Below are 18,344 nucleotides of genomic sequence, written 5' to 3'. Positions count from 1 at the left end.
ATGTCCTCAACTGCCAGTGCAAGGACCTGAGGACATAATTTCCAAGTGGAGATTAGATCTCAGAGGACGTCCTGGATGGCCAGTGATGGCATGATGGTGAGCTTGGAGATGGTAACATTACGATGTCCCACCAGTGATGGGCCTGACCAAGTAAATTCTGGTTTGATTACTCAGGGTCCTAAAGTATATTGACCCTTCTTACTAGACTCTCTGCCTGTGCCAGATTTTATTTTATTTCGCTCCCGACCCATGGGTACTACTTGCCCAAGTTCAGGGAATACAGAGGAAACCATATGTACGGTGAATGACGGGACATTTCCTCCTTACTCTGCCAAAAATGCCCACCATTACTATGCCTGGCGCTCTTCTGGCACTCAGTGCCCCTTCTTATGCAGAAGAGGTCGATTCTTTGGTTGATGCCGTAGGGCACCCTAATGCTGGCAATATTCCTTGGTGTTGGCCAGTATGGCAACAGCGCACCACTCTTAGTTCGACGCCCTTGTCAGTAACTCTAAATGAGGACACTCCCAGCGCTTGGAAATCCCCTGGGGTCAATCAGGCAGTCTTGACATTCGCGCACAATTTCTGGGCTATTGAGGACAGCGCGCAAGTGGATTACATCAAAAAAGATCGCTCCGATAACGACAACAAAGGTCGCCAACATTGGCTGGACTACTGCCATGCCAATTGGTCCAACTGGAAAATAAACCATACCGTTGATGTTGTACTGGCTGAACGCGGCTTGGACCCATATTCAGTTATGAAGCGTCTCAAGGTGGCCAATGTGAGATTCATTTACTTTTATCCCCATACCATGCGCTCATTGACAATTTAAATAAGGTACCAGATCTTGCCACCTCACAGGTAGCTCTGGCATACTCTGGCCTTGCAGAGGCTCTTTTTGGCCCTGAATCTTTCACGGAGGATGGTATTGCACTTAAGGAGCCTGTCCGACGCTTCCTGGATGCCCTCGTAGCCCACCATTGGGCCAAGAATAGGAAGTCTATTGGACGTGAAAGAGAAAGACTTGGAAAGCTAAAGAGCAAAGTAGACCAGATGTGGAAACGTGAGCCTTTCGATCGCCGGTCTTTCAGATAGCTAATACTATTTATCCAGAATTCTTGTCGATGGCAGAGCAAAGCCAAGATCTGGACGCTGAAGGCATTAGAACCTGGCTGAAGGACGTGGAAGGACTTACCAAAATCCTTACTCGATATGGCGATCAGGAGTCATTGAAGCAGCTTTCAGAGCAGCAAGAAATGCTCCATGACCTTCTTCAAGGCTTAGAGATAGATGTGAAGGATGGAAATAAGTGCCGTGCGTTACTAACCTCAGCTCGCCTTGGTACCTATTTTCTTACTTTTTTCAATAGGTCTACCTAAGCCCCTACGTCAAGCCCTTTCATTCCTTGCCACTCAGCAGGATATAACTCTACTCACTGCGTCCATCCATGACCAGTTAAAACTTTGCGATCCAAATGCCACGCCAGCGGAATCAATACCAGAGTTGGACCTGGATGCCACCGATGATTGTGATTATAAGTGGTCTGAAGGCGTGGAAGAATATAGTAGCCTGTCTGAGGACGACCTTTGGACTATCCTTGGACTTCCAGAAAAGCAAATACCGTTCTTTAACCTTTTGCAAGACCCCTATGGCCATTATGACCCTTGGTCTGAAGGCGGTCAAACCTGGGTAAAAGATAATGGGGAACCTCTCGCTCTCCGCTGGCACCAGCTTGTGGGTCTGGTCAAGATGGTCAAGAATGTATTTTTTGGAATGCCCGTCCTGCTGATGGACGAAGTGGGCTTAGGTAAAACCATCCAAGTCACCGCCTTGATTGCAGTACTTTCATTCTATCGTGAATTTTATACGATGCATAACTGCTTCCCAGGTAAAATAGGTATGCCCCTTGGTCAATGTTTCCCCAGCGCTGTAAATCTGACCTAAACCAAATTAGCTGGGAAGCAGTGGAGAAGCAACTCTCCAAACATTCCAAATCTTCCCGTGATGCTCGTTATCCCAGCAAATCTTGTGTCCCAGTTTACGTCAGAGTTGCACCGATTTCTTCAACGGGGCGCCTTTGATGTTCTACCCTATCTGACCACCTGGAACAGTCGGCGAACCTGGTGGAAAGACATATGGAGCCAATCAAAGCAGCCAGAAGGACGGCGGATTGTCATCACTACTCCCAAGGTATGGATATGATTCTATTTTCAATCTGTGAAGCTCAATTTTCTTTGCATTTAGGCTTTAGAATCTGACTGCGACCGCATTTTTGAGGCCAATAATCATACGCCAACCAAGCATCCACGACGGAAGACCAATTATACAACCGATGTGCCCAGCACGGCTTATGGGCGAGATTTCTTGTTGGGCGTGGTGGATGAGGCGCATAACTACAGAAATATCAAAAAGGGTTACTGGGCAGTATTTTGCCTTCGCTTGCTATGCCATGCCATTGTCGCTATGACAGCCACACCCATCACTTCTCGACCTCTTGTGAGTGACCAACATTCATATCATTTTATCATCCCAATCAGTTTCTAACATTAATTTATCCTTCTTCATTTGCGTAGGATGTTTGGAATATTGGAAGATGCCTGGGTCTGGAGCTATTTGGCAGCTCTTACGATGATGAGGCCTTAAAAATGGGGTGTCAACTGCGTGCCGCTGCTGCCAAGGATCGCAAGCGCTTGAAACAAGGTGACCGTATCACCAAGATAATCATGGGAACCGTAAAGGGTGATGCCAATGTTGACGTTCCCAGTCTGTACCATAGTCAGATGTTGACTTGGATCAACGTCATCCGAGAGAGATTTTCAGGCATTGTCATTCGGCGCACCATTTTGTCGGTCGACTATTGTGGCACCAGGATCTCAGGCTTGGATCCATTTCAGGAGCATAATCTGCTTGTGAAGCTGTACCCCCATGAGGTGAACAATCTTGAGGGCATCGCCCAAAATACGGTTGCGGAAGGCGGTGCTAGAGCGGCAAAGTTGACTTCTCGCTCGGTACAATTTTTCATTCCTTCTTGTTCAAGCATTGACGAATCAAAATTCTTCAGGATTTCTACATGAGCGTCCGCAGGGCTTTAATGCATCCTAGCTGCAATGCCGGATATCCATGGGCCAACCCCTCAGATTTGGATGAGTGGAAGAAGGACCCGTCTCGCAAACTTGACGTTCTTGCACAAGTAATTGGTTGGCATCAGGAGCAGGATGGACGTCTGCCTCTATGCGTCGTGGATGACCAGCTAGTAGTATCATCTGCCAATCCTGATGTCCCAACCGCTGGCATGGCTGACCCTATGCCCTGTGACAAAATTATCGTCTACTGCGCATTCCCTTCTAGTTATACACAGGTGATCAAGGTATTCATTCATTGCGGTTTGATTTTCTAACAATTTAGTAACCTTGAACATTTTGAATGGCAGGTCCTGGAGCTTAATGGCATCCGAACTTTGCAGATTCATGGCAAATTGTCAATCTCCACTAGAACTGATGTCATCGCCCAATTCAAAAGCAGCGGACGTGATGGTCCTCGCGTTTTATTAATCTCCAATGTTGGGCTAACAGGTCTCAATTTACCTTGCGCCAATATATTGATAATTGTAGTGAGCATTTGCTTTTCGCATGTTTTCCTACCCTTTGACTGGCTATTTTTTCGCTGACAATTATGCATTTTTAACTATAGGACTCCCTATGGTCTGCCGCTGATGAAGGACAACTGATTGGACGTATCTATCGTCCTCCACAACCAAAAACTGTCCACGTTTACCGAATTGTCGCAGCAGACACTCAGGATGTTTTTCTGAACCGCATCTCCTTCAGTAAAGCAGCGATCCTGGATGCATTCACAGGGGCAACACCCAGTTTACGCACGTATTTACTTGGGGCTTTGCAATTGAAAATCTAATTTGACATTTTGCAGGCTCTTTGTTCAATGATGATGAGGAAGCAGAGGCCATCAGCGCCCTTTCTGAGATTGACGACGTCCCTTTGAAGAAGGGGAAAATGAAGTCAAAGACGCCCAAAGCCGGCCCCTCAAAAAAGAAAATGCGAGGTAAGGGAGCGAATCAGATTTCAGGAACGTTACAAGAAAAAAAAGTCGTTAAACCCGTCAATGAAAACTCGGCCACTAAGAAATGCGGAATGAAATCTCAAGCGCCTCCCAGCTTGGGAAACTTGCACTCAAGCTCTTCAGTAAGGCTCTGATATCATTTTTCTGGGATGCTAATCTAATACTGCGAATAATACACAGGCGCTCCAAGTCCAGAACCCCTTGGGCCGGGCAGCGTCTGCTAGATTGAAGTCTCCTCCTCCCAATGTGATTGCGGATGCTAATACAGAAGATAATATTGCGCAGTTGGAAGTTCAGGTGAGCATAGTATTCCGCCTTCTCCAATCCTAATTTATTGTGGGGAAGAATAATCAGGAGCGCCAAGTTCAGAATCCGGTGGGCCAAGCAGCATCTCCCAGACCAAAGTCTCCGCCTGCTCCCAGCATGATCGTAGAGGCCAAGAGGGGTGATATTGTGCAGTCAGAAGCGAAGGTGAGCATGGTATTTCTTGCCGGTCAGGAATGTCATCAGGTCCGCATCTCCTTTAAGGTCATAATCTCCAATGGTAGCATGGAAGAAGAATCTCAACCCACTAATGCTATGCCCATCAACGCATCTCAGGGAAGCTCAAACTCGGCGACAATTCTGCCTCTTAAGCGCCCAGCTGATTCTAATCTGGAGAATCAAGTATCAAAAGTCCAAAAATCAGCCTCCGGAGACGATCAGGACATTTCGTCATTTCTTGCTGATATGCAACGGCGCGGCATAGAAGTTGACCAATTATATGCTTTCCTTAGTAAATCCCTGCCAAGTGAGAATAGATTTGTCATACGATAATATTGCCTCTAACATCTTTCATATGACAGATCCATCCTCCCAGAATTCAGACCACCCATTGGCATATTTTGTTCCAGGGTTGAGCGCAGCGACTGGACTTTCAATGCCTGCGCCCTTGAACGCTACTACTAGTAGCAGAAAGTAGGCACCTGAATTGCGCGTTCATTATCTTCAAGGAGTTTTATGATACTCCCCTATGCATCTACTATTTCTCCGATCAACATACAATTCGCCAGGACGTAGTTTTTGATGTCACTCGAAGTAAGCAAATGATTGTGGGAGCGCGACAACATCTTTTATTTCTATTCAACGTACGACGAGCGCGTGCGCGAACATCAAATATCAGCGATACTCGCTACGTATCCCTCCGTCGCGACTACGGGGCTCACAAGACCACGGTCAGGTCTGTAGAAAGCGAACCGCGCACGGTCAGCGCGCCTTTTCAGGCCTGAGAAGCGACGAAGGAATCCACCAGTGGAAGAGAGCGATACGTATCCCTCCGTCGCGACGACGGGGCTCGCAAGACCACGGTCAGGTCTGTAGAAAGCGAACCGCGCACGGTCAGCGCGCCTTTTCAGGCCTGAGAAGCGACGAAGGAATCGACAAGGGGAAGAGAGACTCCACGCGTCTCTTAAGTACCTTTAGAGAGCCGCATACGCATATTTCGCACGTACTTATAAGTTGTTTGCCGCCTTGACTACACGATGCTCGCTTGCCACATCGATCTGATCCTCGAGGATGCCTCGCCGAAGTCATATATTCTCGGCCGCGCTAGCAAAACTTGACGGGGGATGAAAGAAGAGCTATCAGTGGGCAGAACTCCGACCGGCGTTAACGGAGTGCACGATTCAGGAAAGAGAACCGAGATCCACAAAGGACGTCCGGATGTCCGCGCTGGCCTACCCCAGCCAGTCAACTCCAATTGACCCAACTTATTCGCGCCATCGTAACCTACAAAGAAAGAATGACTGAAGTGACGTAAGCAAGTCTATTCAATGATCGTGGCAAGAACCATACTTGTGTTCTCGACGAAAGATCGGAACGGGTCCAAAAATGATGCGCATAGGGCATAGCACGTCATCAAAAGAGTCGCAAACCCATCGTCTTACTGACGGAGTAACGTTCTGTATAGAAGCAGCGGGCGTCTTCCATTTTGGTCGGTGGTCATCTCAAGCTGGCTGAATTAGACACAAAACGGGCCTGGAGCCTTCGGTGATCGAGCGAATCGAAGCGGAGGACGGCGTTTTTGGGCTGTGTGCGTTCGTCGTCTGTGTGAATGGTTCCGACATCAATACATAGTCCATCAGCGCATCAGCGGTCGCAGTCGCGGATAATTCCGATTTGTTACCCCAGAATAGCCACCTAATTACCGCCTCTCCTCAAATGGGTTTTCCGCGTATTCCAACCCATCGTGCCTATCGTCTCTGTGTGTACGCTGTAGGTTGGGGCTGTTCCCGAAGAAGTGATACAGGCCGTTTGGGTAGAAGTCCGAATTTAGCTGACGTGGGATGAAATGCAGCGGGAGGTAAGAACATAACCAACATGAAGGTTGAGATGTCTGACCCCACGCAGGCTGTAACGAAGACCCATTAGATATTTCGCGTAAACGGAGGTGAACAAGTTAGTGAAGCGAATGTCAATGGAAGCGCCGGTATCGTTTAATGAAACAATCTCTGGTGGCAGGAGTAAAGGGATGCGTACCTGGACGCTCCCTGGCCCTGATCGTATTGCTGTATCTTCGCCTTGACTTTTGAAACAATTGAAGAGAATGTCTTCTTGCCAGCTAGTGGTTGCCGAAGTCAGTCACCGACTATGATACGAGAACTGAAATACACACACTCTGCTATCTAATTGCCGCCTGCGCCGTACTACGGCGGAAATTGAGGATGGGTGGATCGACAAAAGCATCGATCCACCGTTCGCGGTTGTTCGAATTTCGAAAACAAAGTTATGTAAGCAACGTCTCAGAATGGCGAGCTCCTGCCGCGTGGCAGTGTCGAAAATCCTAATTGAGTCATCTGACGGACTTGTCGTCGCTCTCCGACGTCCACAACCAACTCCCGACTGATTGACTATGCGTTACTGCGTGGAGGGGCTCATTGGTCGTTGCATCGCATATTTTGATCCCATTCTCGAGGAGTATCATTCAAAAAAATGACAACACGGCACGCACATCTAAGAACGACTAGTACGAGTGAAATATGAGTATCCCGAAGTCGGAAGCATGACTCGATGATACACACCTTCTAGAGCTCATCGCCAATAAGATTGAGTCGCAGTGAGTGGTAAATGTTCACTCACATCTGGTCGCTAGGTCTTCTGAACCAGCTTCTTTTACGATGGCATGAGGGTCCCAGACGGACGCATGTGTGCCAGCGCCTACGACTAGCTTTCCATCATAGGAGAAGGTTAAGCAGTCTGGAAAATGATCATAGATCTTGCAGGTTTGAGACGTTCCCGAGAGGGATCGATACCCGTTTTCTAGGGTTGGTCCCCTTGGGCGGAGGAAGCTTCTGATAGCCTGGCTGACTAGCATCAGTAGACCGCTCAATCATGCTGCGCCGATCGCAGGGCCAGAGACACGTACAAGTTTGGTTTATCGAACGACAACGGGCGCAAGAAAAAGGAACGACAGAAACCTATTTGCCCGAGGGAGTTTATTCCGTTTTACAGGCGCTGAGCCTCGATGTCTTGCAGAATTGAGTTATGTTCGAGCGCCTTCTCGAGCCCGACCCTGGAGCCATTACGCTGAGATGACTAATTTATTTGAAGTTTAGAACAAGAATGCAAAAAGAAAATGAAACATACCATACCCCTTGATGGCGGGCGGGCTCTTGGTCAAATCAGCGGTCGCGATAACCTTAAATACGAGTCAACAAAATCACTCAGAAGAAATACGCACGGGAGCGGTCATGGGCTCCTTGATGTCCTGAATCCTGTGGTTAGCTGGTGTGATCCTCAAACCCTCCAATACAGGCTGGGCCTTGGCGGCAAACAAGAGCCTTTGTTTGAGGTCTCAGGCGCCTTTTCGGCTTCCATGTCCCTCCCTAACACAATCTCATCTTCATCGGCGTCTGATCATCCTCATGAAAGATGGCCTTCTCGTCATGCGCAGAGCGAGATGCAACTTCCATTTTGACTGCGTGGGCCTCAGCGTTCTGCTTAACCTTCCTCAGGTGCTCGTCGTCGCTGTTCTCTGTCAACCGGCTAAGGATGTCCCTAGTCGACCAATATATTTGCAAGGCATACGAGCGCTCATCATAAACGTAGTTCTAGTTCAAGCAATCAGATTTCTTCTCGTGAATCGAGTTTGAAACGCTTACATCGTTAGGCATTTGGTCAACATGGACCGCTTCTCGATACCAAACTCGGGGACAACAACGTCGAACGCAGCATCAAGGACGCTAGCAACCTTAGCTGGACGAATGTCAGGACCGTATCGCTAAGTGAGGTCCGAGATTAGAAGCCACAGCGTCACGGTCCGTGGAGAATTTAGGTTCCACTGCCATTCGTCAGAATATGACAAAGACAGTCACGAAGTGTAACTCGCCTCCACCCTGAAAAACTGATTCGATTTGACGGTGCGCAAGAACATCCGCGTAGTGCCGAATAAGAGAGGTAAAATGTGTGCACCACGAGAGGAGACATCGACTGCGATATTGAGTCGATTGGCGCGTTCGGTATGAAGTTGTAACTGGAATAGGATGATGATGACTCGCAAGACGTCCCTCGAGCGGCGTATCATGTCTACGAAGCAGGGCCATACGTTGCGCGACGGTGATATTAGTTAGCAGCATGAGCTATAATTGTTCAGATCAGTCCTCGGTATAGCTCAGGTGCAAATTAAACACAAACGTCTTCAATGATGTTGTTTGCGTCGGCGTTCTCGGTTTGCTCGCCGTCCACTCGCTGATCGGCCGCTTTCGTCTAGGGTAAATTCAAGGCGCTTGGACGATAGGCTAACGGCGCTATCCTGGAAGACGAGAAGTCAACCCATGGACAATGGAGAGAATGTCCACTACCACAGAGCCCACCGTTGAAGCGTGTCGGAAGAGTCGACGACTGAAGGAAACGGTACTAGCCGGAGGGAGAAGGTTCCAGAATGCAGGAATGAAATGCACACGGCAATTTAGGGTATTGTCATTATCTTCGTAGCTCGCTTTTGCGACAACGAGCTGAGGGTCTAAGAAATGTGCTGCAGCCTTTTCAGATGACGATCATTCGCTGAGTAATAATAAGACATACCTCCAAAGCGAGCCGAGGAGAAAATTGATGGCGTATCGCGCCCATGAGGTTATTTCTACTCAGCAAGTCATTTCGAGGGCCTGGTCCCAGGCGACTTGTGAATTTGAGATTAATCTTGTCATTCAACACTTTCTGCACGATTTGGAGCGGATATGAATGTCAGGTGGGAACGAAAAGGTATGGAACTCGCCATAACAGAGTGACGAATGGCAAATTGAGAGACACAGACTCCACGCAAGCGGGTGAGGATGCCTCTCGAATCATAATCTAGGTCATCATCGCGTGCGAACAACGTCGATGCGTCAATTCCACACGTCACAGTGCCTCTTGGCCGAATGAGGTGATCAAACACTTCTTGATTACGATCGATCCTCCAACGTCGAAGATGCGCACGTATCTGTCAAGACGAATAAGAGGGTCTGACGAAACTTTGAAGTGTTGTCAGATATTGCATTGGAACTGGACTAAAGACTTTCACCTTCGTAAGCCTTCTGAATTTCAAGGAATTCCACAGCTGCAGTGTCCCTTGTCCGTTCCCCGCTTTGCTTATCGGGGCGAAAAATTACAGACAATGCTCTGTAGCGTTCCCGTATTTCGTTTGCGGAAGCGGTAGTTGGCACGTTTAACACTGAACTTTTTGATACGTCAGTAGCGGCTCTGGACGCTATCACGATGCGAACGACGTACTAAAGTATTCATTTCGCACCGGGTCTACGCGTGATTTGTCCATGCTGGCTTCCCAAAAAAAATAATTTGCGCGTACGTGCGTGCAGCACGAAGCTGCTTTGCGAGACCATTCAGGACCTTGAGGTCATGGATGATCGCTAATGTACTGCGTTCCGGAGCGACCACGAGATCGCCCAGAATGTGACCGTCGATAGCTTTCTGAGCGTCGGTATATGACAGTTTCACGCAAGATCTAACATTAAATGAATTCAATTATTCTGTGCACGGTGCACGGAAATATAACGCTTACTTGATAACGGTCTTGCCCAACCACTTGTTGACGATTTTGCCCTCCTTGGTCATGGCGAAGACGGCCGAGGATGTCAGACGTTCAACACCCGGGTTAAGACTGCGCGCCTCTTCGCTAATGGTGGGAGGAAGCATGGGGACGGCGCGCTGGTTGCCATCTTGCGAGCATCGCGGTCAAGAGCAGCGTTAGGCTTGACGAAGTAAGCGACGTAAGCGACGTGCCGCACGCCCACGTCATAAGTGATATCGTCGTTGGCTTCAATGGACAGTGCGTCATCAAGGTCCTTTCCAGACTCAGGATCAATAGTAAAGATGCGCTTTTTCACGAAGATCCTTCCGAGCCTCAAATTCCCTCTCTGGGACGCTGTATATGGTATGGTCAGCTCACATCTTGTGAGAGGTAGCCAGGAACTCACGTCCAGGGTGTAGGAAGCAGGCATTTGAGAACGCCGTCTGAGAACTCCCCTGTAGGGAAGTTGCAGTCCTTCAACAAAGCACTGGTTTCCACTTCGATGTCTCCAATGGGACCAAGCTCTTCAGCCAAAGTACCGAATGGATGGAGCGAACTAATGAGCTACGGAAGAAGCTATTGAATTGGCCCATAGGGGAATTGAAAGCGTTGACACCTAAGTTTCCACCCATGTCGGTTAGTAATGGGCTTTGGACGCGCCTGTGCCTGTTTGGGACCAATCCTGGAGTTCGCAGCGAGAGGACCTGGTTCGAAGCGAGCTGCTGCGGGTACAAAGCTTGTTGCTGCGGCTGAAGGCTGAAGCGCCTCAATATGGTTCTGGAGGGCGATCTAGAATAATTTCAGCTACACAAAGCATGCAACACAATTAGCCACATACCTGTTCAGCCGTAATCCCTGTCAAGTCACCTTCAGGCTTCCTATGGGGTCGTTCATCGAAAGAAAGTTGGTTTGTTGCTGAGGGAATCTGACGTCTTCCTCGTTGATAGGCGGACGTTAAAGCCAGTTCTCCTACGCGCTCCAAACATGAAACCAGGGGCAATCGGCGGACGGCCAGTGCCAGCGTTGAGTGAATTTAGTGTCGACGGTATTAGGACAAACAAATTAAGTTTCACATACAAAGAGTGTGGGATTGGACTGAGGACTCACGTACTACGACTCGGTTGCAAAGCATGTCAAACGAACAGCACGTGACTGTCCACCCATATTCAACCGCTCTAAAGAAACTTGTTCAGCGAATGCGTATTTGCAAAGTTTCGTTGGCTTATCACCTTGAGGAAGCATCAATGGCAAATTGGGCCACATTTTATGTATGTGGGCATTGGGCTGAACTTTTCAGTTTCTCACATATGTACAGGAGACCCGAATGCGGTATGGCAATAAAAAGATTTAAGTGAAGGTCATGAGTTGGTACAAGGTAGCTCAAGGTAGATACGGATTTCCACAATCTCCGGCAAACACTGATTTCAACCACTGCTAGCATTTTATATACCACATCAACATGACGGACTTTCCAGTGAAGCCAATTGACAATTATCACTGAAATTCAATTTTTGCTATCAAGTCTTATACTCACTTTATATAAGGACTAACACCTACCATTAGTGAAATTATGACATGTGATAATGTAGAGTTAGACAGAGCATTATAAGGGTAACCTCCGTAGCCAACAACTAGTGGTACAAGTGTTATTTGAGTACCCTCTCATTAAGATTGAAATTGGCAACATTACTTTTGCATGATATCATTGCAGCTGCTACCCGTAAATATAAATGATGTCTAGCATGCATTTTATTTTGTAATTGTGTCATCTCAATCAAAATAGTTGTTGTGCCCACTGTGTTAGCCTTAGGAAACAATTGAACCTGTTAACGCAATATTCGGATGGTATATGAAGCATTATAATGGTTAAGGCTGTGGTGCACTGGTAACAATCAGGCATGATGATTCATTATGTGGTCATTGTGGATCGCAAGTCGGACTAGCACCGGCTCGACCTAGTCTAAACCTGCGTTACATCGGTTTACTAAAACACATTTCCCCCCATTTCGATACATTTTCCCAACTTGTTCCATTTTGAATTATGTGGCCATCGTGGATCGCAAGTCGGACTAGCACCGGCTCGACCTAATCTGAACCTGCGTTACATCGGTTTACTAACACACATTTTCCCCCATTTCGATATGTTTTCCCAACTTGTCCCATTTTAATACAGGTCTATAACTAGAGACGAAATTAGAGTACATGGCCATGGTTAACTGCACCAGTGGTTCTTTAAAAACTTACTGACTTGTTACAATTGACCACACATTTGGCACGACCTGCATATCATCCAACAGAGTTCCATTTTCACGCCAAACACCCCTGCCGGGAAATTTAAGTAAAGATTTCTAAGTAATCCAACCCCTTACACTTCCGCCCATCAGGGAAAGCCTCTGCCAGGAAATTCACCGAAATATTCAAACTCGAGCTTAAAACGGTTGAATTCCAGGAAATGTAGTATTTTCACAGAAATCATTGTATTTCAGATGAATGTAGTCGATTCTAGTACTAGTCAGATAATAGTTAAATAAGCATGCCTGTCGCTGAACGAGTTTACGAAGAAGGTAGAACAAAGCTCCAGAACGGTACTACTGGTCCATTCACGAGGTGCTACAGGGCCGAATTTTGGAATAAGATGTACACTCCTGCGAATATCAGAAATGTCAATGATGCTTGCCAGACGCTCTCCATTACGAATGAGGCGGGAAATTTTATACAAACCATGGTTTGCTTCAGGCTGCCCGAATGGCGTGAACCATTCCACATATGCAAAGTGGGTAGGCAAAATTCCAGGTGTGCGAAATAAGGCAGCTGTAGCCTGGCTTGTCAGCGTGAAGATGATGCGCACTTGTGCAACACGATACCCTGATATTGATGATCAAATATTAGCATGATGTTACAAGGGATTAGTACAAAAAACACGCACCATCAACACCTGTCGTCCCACCACCATCTTCGTTAACTAAAACCGTGTCGAAGCGCGCAGGAACTATCTGCCTTCTTTTGTCCTTTCGTGGTGGCTGACAGTGCACTGAATCCACGGTAACGGTTGAATCACGATGTCCGTGAGCATTGATTGCGTGGAACTTGACCCTATGGAATGCGGCAACAGTCTGGAAGGGAAGGATGACATGGGAAGCTTCTTGTTCAAGTTGCGCTGGAGAAAGGCCAGGTTGATTTGTGCGAACGACATAACGAGCTAATGCTTCGGTGAAAAAAGTGGCGCCATAGTCGCGAACTACACTATCCAGTGGAACACGTCTAATAGTTGGGTGTTTCGTCATCTTGATCGAGCGACGATAGTCCATGTCGGGCGGTAACCTGTCTTGTGGAGGAGGATCGCCAGCAAGGCGCCATTGGACGAAATTATTGTGCCATAACATCTTCTCGCGTCTTTCAAGCCAGAGTGTCATTTGCGTATATTCGTCTTTATGGTTAGTAGCTCTGTAAGCATCCTTTGCGAGATCAATATGTAAGCGTTCGGTGTACTCGGTGTTGTAGTTGTCAGTCGTGCCATATAGTTTGATCATATGCACATAATGACGGAAGAAATGGAGTTTTGGAAGGTTGAAATTCGCTCGAATGCCGAGATCGACAAAGATGCTTTTGTTGTCATGAAAGCGAGTCAGGGCTTCAGTGAGAAGCGCGAGAGTTTGATCGGTGTGGCAAGGGTACTGAGCAAGGTAAAGGAAGTCGAGGATGGCACGAACAGCACGAATAAGGCGACCACTGTCAAGATTTCCAGGCAATCGGATATCAATGATGATACCGAGCAAAAAGCGGCAGATTCGGTTGTGTTCTGTTCCACTGACACGAGAAAGGCCACTGAGATCATTCTGGTGGTAAAAAAACAAGGGCCGTAACAAAGACAACCTACAGCCACAAACAAAGCTTCAAGCAAAGTTCAGCGGACTACGAACTTTGTCAACCCTGCCCCAGCGCAACCCTGCAACCCTGCCCATGCAAAGTTCAGCGGACTATGAACTTTTTTCTTTAACACTGCCCACCAACTTGACCGCTACATTCTTTTTACCCTCAGCGTCCTGTATCATTCAATTTCATAGCAGTACACTCTTTGAAAAGAGAAAACACTCATTCACCTTTTAAAATGCCTCCCCGTCCATCTGAGATAGCTGCTCAGAAGCGGAATGCTAAAAAGAAAGAGAAAGTAGCGGTGAGACAAGTGTCTTCCGGCGCTGAGGTCGTAACCCCAGACATAGCTGATGACATCCCAGATAGCAGTGAGTACAGAGGCTGTCATAATCAGACCCAAAAAAACTCACATTCTCGCAAAGAGCTGCAACGGTCTTCAAAGAAAAAAGCACTGGAGCGCAAAGGTGAGCGCATAAACCCATATTGTGCAAAAAAAATTATGCTACATACCTATGTCAGTCTGGAATGATACAACCAGCAATAATCGCAAGCGTGCACCAACGGTGACTGAGCTTCTGTCTGCGCCTGCAACAAAGTCAGTAAGGAAGACACTGAAAGCAGTCGAAAAGACACAGAAAGCAGTTGAAGGTGGTGGTCATGAGAGAAGCAGTATGTGTGGCCTCTTTAAAACCGAGTCGAAGTGATACTCAACTTAAAATAGGTGTAGCTTCCACTCTCACGAGTCACAATGGTGTGTCAGTTGACACCGACGACTCTGCGAGTGAATATGGTATCAGCGACTCTGAATCCAATAAGTCAGATGTCAATGTGGAAGTTGAAGATGACAGTGATATCTCAGACTTACTGTCTAAAACCCCGGAGAATCTTCATGAGGTACTAATGAAAGAGGTGCATGAGATTTCAAATTTACTAGCTGATAGTCACTTACAAATTGGTACAATGTCAGATTCCGTGTTTTGTTCCACCCCGCCTTGCTTCACGTTACAGTGATAGTTCAGCCGCTGCATCAACGTGGGATGATGATGATCCGGCGGGCCAACTCGTCACGGTCACAGCTGACTCAGTCAAGGTCAAATGCGAGCCTGACGAGAAGAAGAAAAGGAGCAAGCTCGAAGGACGACAACAGATTGAGGTGACCTAACAATCCCTTTCACTGGCCCGATTCACGATTATTTCTGATTTTTGCTTTGTAGAGACCACAGTTTGCACAGCCGTCACATGACTTAGATGATTCCATCGCTGTCACAACCCCCAGACCGGAACCACGTGACACATCCAACACTTATGCGCCTTTCAAATGGCCTGAGTTCACTAATCTAGTTTACGAAGCAGACGGCTCCATCAACCTCAAGGCTCAGAACACACGCGTACAGATGGTTTTGAAGACGGCTGTCTTTGAACTCAAGAAATCTGCTATCTTCGAGAATGCATTCCCTACTATCACCGAGAAACGAACCATGGCTATGCAAGCAGTCAGTAACGCTGCCTACAAGCATAAAGAAAGGGCTATATTGAAGAGGCTTAAACACGACACTGACTTTGCAGTTGCTCTTGCTAGTATTGTTCGTGTTTGTTTTTGGTATGAACTCGACACTGATGCTCTTGCTTGAAGCCTGAGGGACGGCTTAGTGCTTTCCGCACTGGTATCAAAAAGCTCGCTCATCAAATCGTTGTGTCTCGATTCGCACTTCGGAGAGGTTGTTCCAATGAGGTCGAAGAGCTCCTGAAAAGTCACAAGTATATTTTTCTGACTAACCAAAATGTGAGTGGTTAGTGTCATGTTTCATTGTCGATATTGATGTCACTGCCCAGGGTAAAGTCCTTGGTGATCAACCTTTCTGCGACGAGGCCATGATCGATACGCTACATCAGTCATTGTTCGACGGCGAGAACTCGATCGGAGTTCAATCACATGAAGATTTTGTGTCGGTCTTAGATGGCAATGATGAGCCGGAGCTCCCCATAGCTATGGTTGCCTTGATTGCAACTGTTGTACATTTTTTATTTGTATTTTCTAGATGAATACTTACTAAATGTGACGGTTGTTGCAGATCTATGCCATACTGATGGACTGGAGGAGCGGCAATCCACCGTTGAGCTCTCAAGTCAAATCATTCAATGCTACTGTCTACATTAGTGTTTACAAAGCCCATGAAGCAACCCTCACTCAGATCTTTGAAGGCGGTAAAAAGAAGTATCATGCGCTGATGGCACGGCTTTACAAGGCTGTCTGGTGCGTTTCATCATCCTCTGATCGAATGCCTGCCATTAACATACTATGTTAGTGTGTCGGACAATGTGTTGCTGCCATCTGGTGCGCTGAGCAACTTTGACTACCTCGATCTCAGTGCAATGTCCGAGGATTGAACTAAGGTTGTTGTGCCATGTGCGCCCGCGGATACCCATGTATTACTGATCTCACTTTGTACATTTTGATAGTCGTTCGTACATACTGACAGGCCATTCTGATCCAATATAATGTTGATTTTCGTGTATTTTGACAATGACCGACGAGTGAATTCGAACTAATTCATTAGTATTCAGAAGAAATCACTTGGAATTCGAACTAATTTGTTGAAACTATGACCGGACTTAAATAAAACAGTAAAACATGATTTCGCTGAAAATCAAAGGAAAACCAGGGATTTACTGGAAATTACCTCGATTTCGGGGGGAAGGCTTTCCCTGATGCCCTCTCATTCAAGCGGGCACAGGCCTCAGTCTCCAACATTGCTCCTACCTCAATGACACAGTTACTATAGTTAAAACCTGTATCAGTTCTCAACATCGTCCTCAAACTCCGAGTCAGAACCTGACTCTTCATCTTCCCCACCAGAATATTCTCTGCCACAGCCATCACTTCCAACATCCATTTCTGCTGCATCACATACAATGTCACTGTCGCCTCCATCGTCCGACCCTGAGTCATCCTCCATCGCAGTATCACCAGTTGAATCACTGTCATCATCAGACTCATATTCACAATCCTCCAGGTATTCACTACGATGTCGTCTGATGGCTGGAGAGTTATATTGAATGTCATGTCCCACACCAACACCTGCAAAGCGTGCAAACATGTCTCGGTCTGCAAAGCTAAGAACAAAATAGTTAGAGTACAAAAAGACGGCAGCCGCTCAGGCTTACATGTTCACATAAAAGCATTCCCAGTCGTTGACTTCCTGCCCAAATCTTGCAACTGAAGGACCATGCCTGAGAAGAGCATCGGAACGCCCCTGCGCAAAGGCTGGAATAAGGTGACATCCACAGATGACAAATGACGGATCAAGGAAGCCAAATGCACTGTTGTCTGTTGTGGGGACAAATCCAACCCTGGGGAGTCACACATCATTAAGGCCCCATTGATAGGCGGGATCCACTCCGAGCCATTGAACCCAGAGTACCTCCAAAGTTTGAGGGGAATGGTTTCAAGCTTGTGGCCCAGTATGTAGAACCTGAATATGAAAGGCTCGCAATACCTGCGTGTACCAAAAAGGGTGAATGTGGTCGCCTTCTTCTCTTGATAGGGTCATGACGGTGCAGTTATATCCTGGTCGCATGGAGTCCTGATTGCGCCGCACATCATAGGTTGTGTAATTGACCTGAAACCGACATGGTTGTCGAACCAGACAAAGATTGTTGATAAAACGCAGGTCATTCCTCTCTGAGTCTGAGAATTGGCGCTCATCGCCATCATATTCATAACCTAGCACACGAGATAGTAGGTGGTTTTTGAGTTTGAGGATGAAGTCCTGTAATATTATCTATCAGATGATCCGCATGAAAGATCAAGGCTTACCTTGAGTGCGGGATTACCCAAATTATTGCTGAGGAAAGCTGCAAGATTAACACTATTGGCCCACGAGTCTGATAGGTGGTGGTGAAGCTCTGGTGACGACATGGCAGGTTCCTCAGTTTGAAGTTGCTGCTGCCGCCTTAAGCATGTCTGTCGCCTTTCATGCCATGCAAGCTGCTTTGATACATCTTTTTTGTTAGTCATCTGGTAGAATTTCTTGATCGCACGATGTGCCAATTCTCCCTGCACCATAGGTGAGTCATGAATGGACGTGTGTTCTTGAGTAGAGTACTGACTATTTGAGTCATGTACGAGTCAGTAGTACCAAATACCTTTATTGATTGCACGTAGTCGCCGAGAGCATGCAATTTGTAGGTGAAGAGGTTGAATGACTTTGGTCGGGGTCCAGCTGCTTTCATGCTGGGCTGGGATTCGGATGTATGGTTTTGCTTTCGGTGACGTGCAGCTGTCTCGCCCGGAAGTTCAAAAGTTCAAAAAGCTGAACAGGTAAACTTGCTAAACTTTTGGAGT

At 47.1% G+C, this 18,344-nt stretch overlaps 4 protein-coding genes across 4 annotated transcripts; 2 read left to right on the top strand and 2 right to left on the bottom strand.

Annotated features, from left to right (window-relative positions):
• Nucleotides 1-352: 352 nt before the first annotated feature.
• Nucleotides 353-5,041, top strand: F5891DRAFT_1209838 (P-loop containing nucleoside triphosphate hydrolase protein; the record flags this gene model as incomplete). The annotated part of the gene is made up of 15 exons (XM_041369148.1): nucleotides 353-784; nucleotides 841-1,066; nucleotides 1,117-1,317; nucleotides 1,373-1,900; nucleotides 1,958-2,193; nucleotides 2,248-2,499; nucleotides 2,577-3,011; nucleotides 3,065-3,361; nucleotides 3,434-3,613; nucleotides 3,694-3,871; nucleotides 3,931-4,202; nucleotides 4,261-4,377; nucleotides 4,426-4,551; nucleotides 4,609-4,870; nucleotides 4,926-5,041. The coding sequence occupies 15 exons, from the start codon at nucleotides 353-355 to the stop codon at nucleotides 5,039-5,041; spliced, it is 3,858 nt and encodes a 1,285-aa protein (XP_041218326.1).
• A 1,221-nt stretch (nucleotides 5,042-6,262) lies between these two features.
• F5891DRAFT_986476 (uncharacterized protein) lies at nucleotides 6,263-11,258 on the bottom strand (the record flags this gene model as incomplete). Its single annotated transcript, XM_041377782.1, has 23 exons — nucleotides 6,263-6,394; nucleotides 6,598-6,679; nucleotides 6,734-6,764; nucleotides 7,198-7,285; nucleotides 7,371-7,452; nucleotides 7,484-7,535; nucleotides 7,705-7,756; nucleotides 7,799-7,832; nucleotides 7,951-8,115; nucleotides 8,220-8,338; nucleotides 8,453-8,643; nucleotides 8,748-8,823; nucleotides 8,931-9,098; nucleotides 9,142-9,273; nucleotides 9,535-9,569; nucleotides 9,620-9,774; nucleotides 9,905-10,060; nucleotides 10,118-10,231; nucleotides 10,258-10,506; nucleotides 10,533-10,682; nucleotides 10,743-10,915; nucleotides 10,965-11,095; nucleotides 11,234-11,258. The coding sequence occupies 23 exons, from the start codon at nucleotides 11,256-11,258 to the stop codon at nucleotides 6,263-6,265; spliced, it is 2,592 nt and encodes an 863-aa protein (XP_041218325.1).
• Nucleotides 11,259-12,638: 1,380 nt separating this feature from the next.
• Nucleotides 12,639-14,088, bottom strand: F5891DRAFT_1209825 (uncharacterized protein; the record flags this gene model as incomplete). The annotated part of the gene is made up of 3 exons (XM_041369147.1): nucleotides 12,639-12,991; nucleotides 13,053-13,962; nucleotides 14,047-14,088. The coding sequence occupies 3 exons, from the start codon at nucleotides 14,086-14,088 to the stop codon at nucleotides 12,639-12,641; spliced, it is 1,305 nt and encodes a 434-aa protein (XP_041218324.1).
• Nucleotides 14,089-14,132: 44 nt separating this feature from the next.
• On the top strand, nucleotides 14,133-16,387 carry F5891DRAFT_1282334 (uncharacterized protein; the record flags this gene model as incomplete). Its single annotated transcript, XM_041370530.1, has 10 exons — nucleotides 14,133-14,367; nucleotides 14,422-14,463; nucleotides 14,519-14,668; nucleotides 14,721-14,893; nucleotides 14,967-15,152; nucleotides 15,214-15,582; nucleotides 15,633-15,782; nucleotides 15,833-16,012; nucleotides 16,072-16,253; nucleotides 16,306-16,387. Exons 1-10 carry the CDS (start codon nucleotides 14,235-14,237, stop codon nucleotides 16,385-16,387), a joined length of 1,647 nt encoding a protein of 548 aa, XP_041218323.1. The 5' UTR covers nucleotides 14,133-14,234.
• Nucleotides 16,388-18,344: the final 1,957 nt, after the last annotated feature.

Source organism: Suillus fuscotomentosus, assembly GCF_016647785.1.
Source record: "Suillus fuscotomentosus strain FC203 chromosome Unknown F5891scaffold_119, whole genome shotgun sequence".
Classification (NCBI taxonomy): Eukaryota; Fungi; Basidiomycota; class Agaricomycetes; order Boletales; family Suillaceae; genus Suillus; species Suillus fuscotomentosus.
This window is presented reverse-complemented; position numbering and strand designations above follow the sequence as displayed.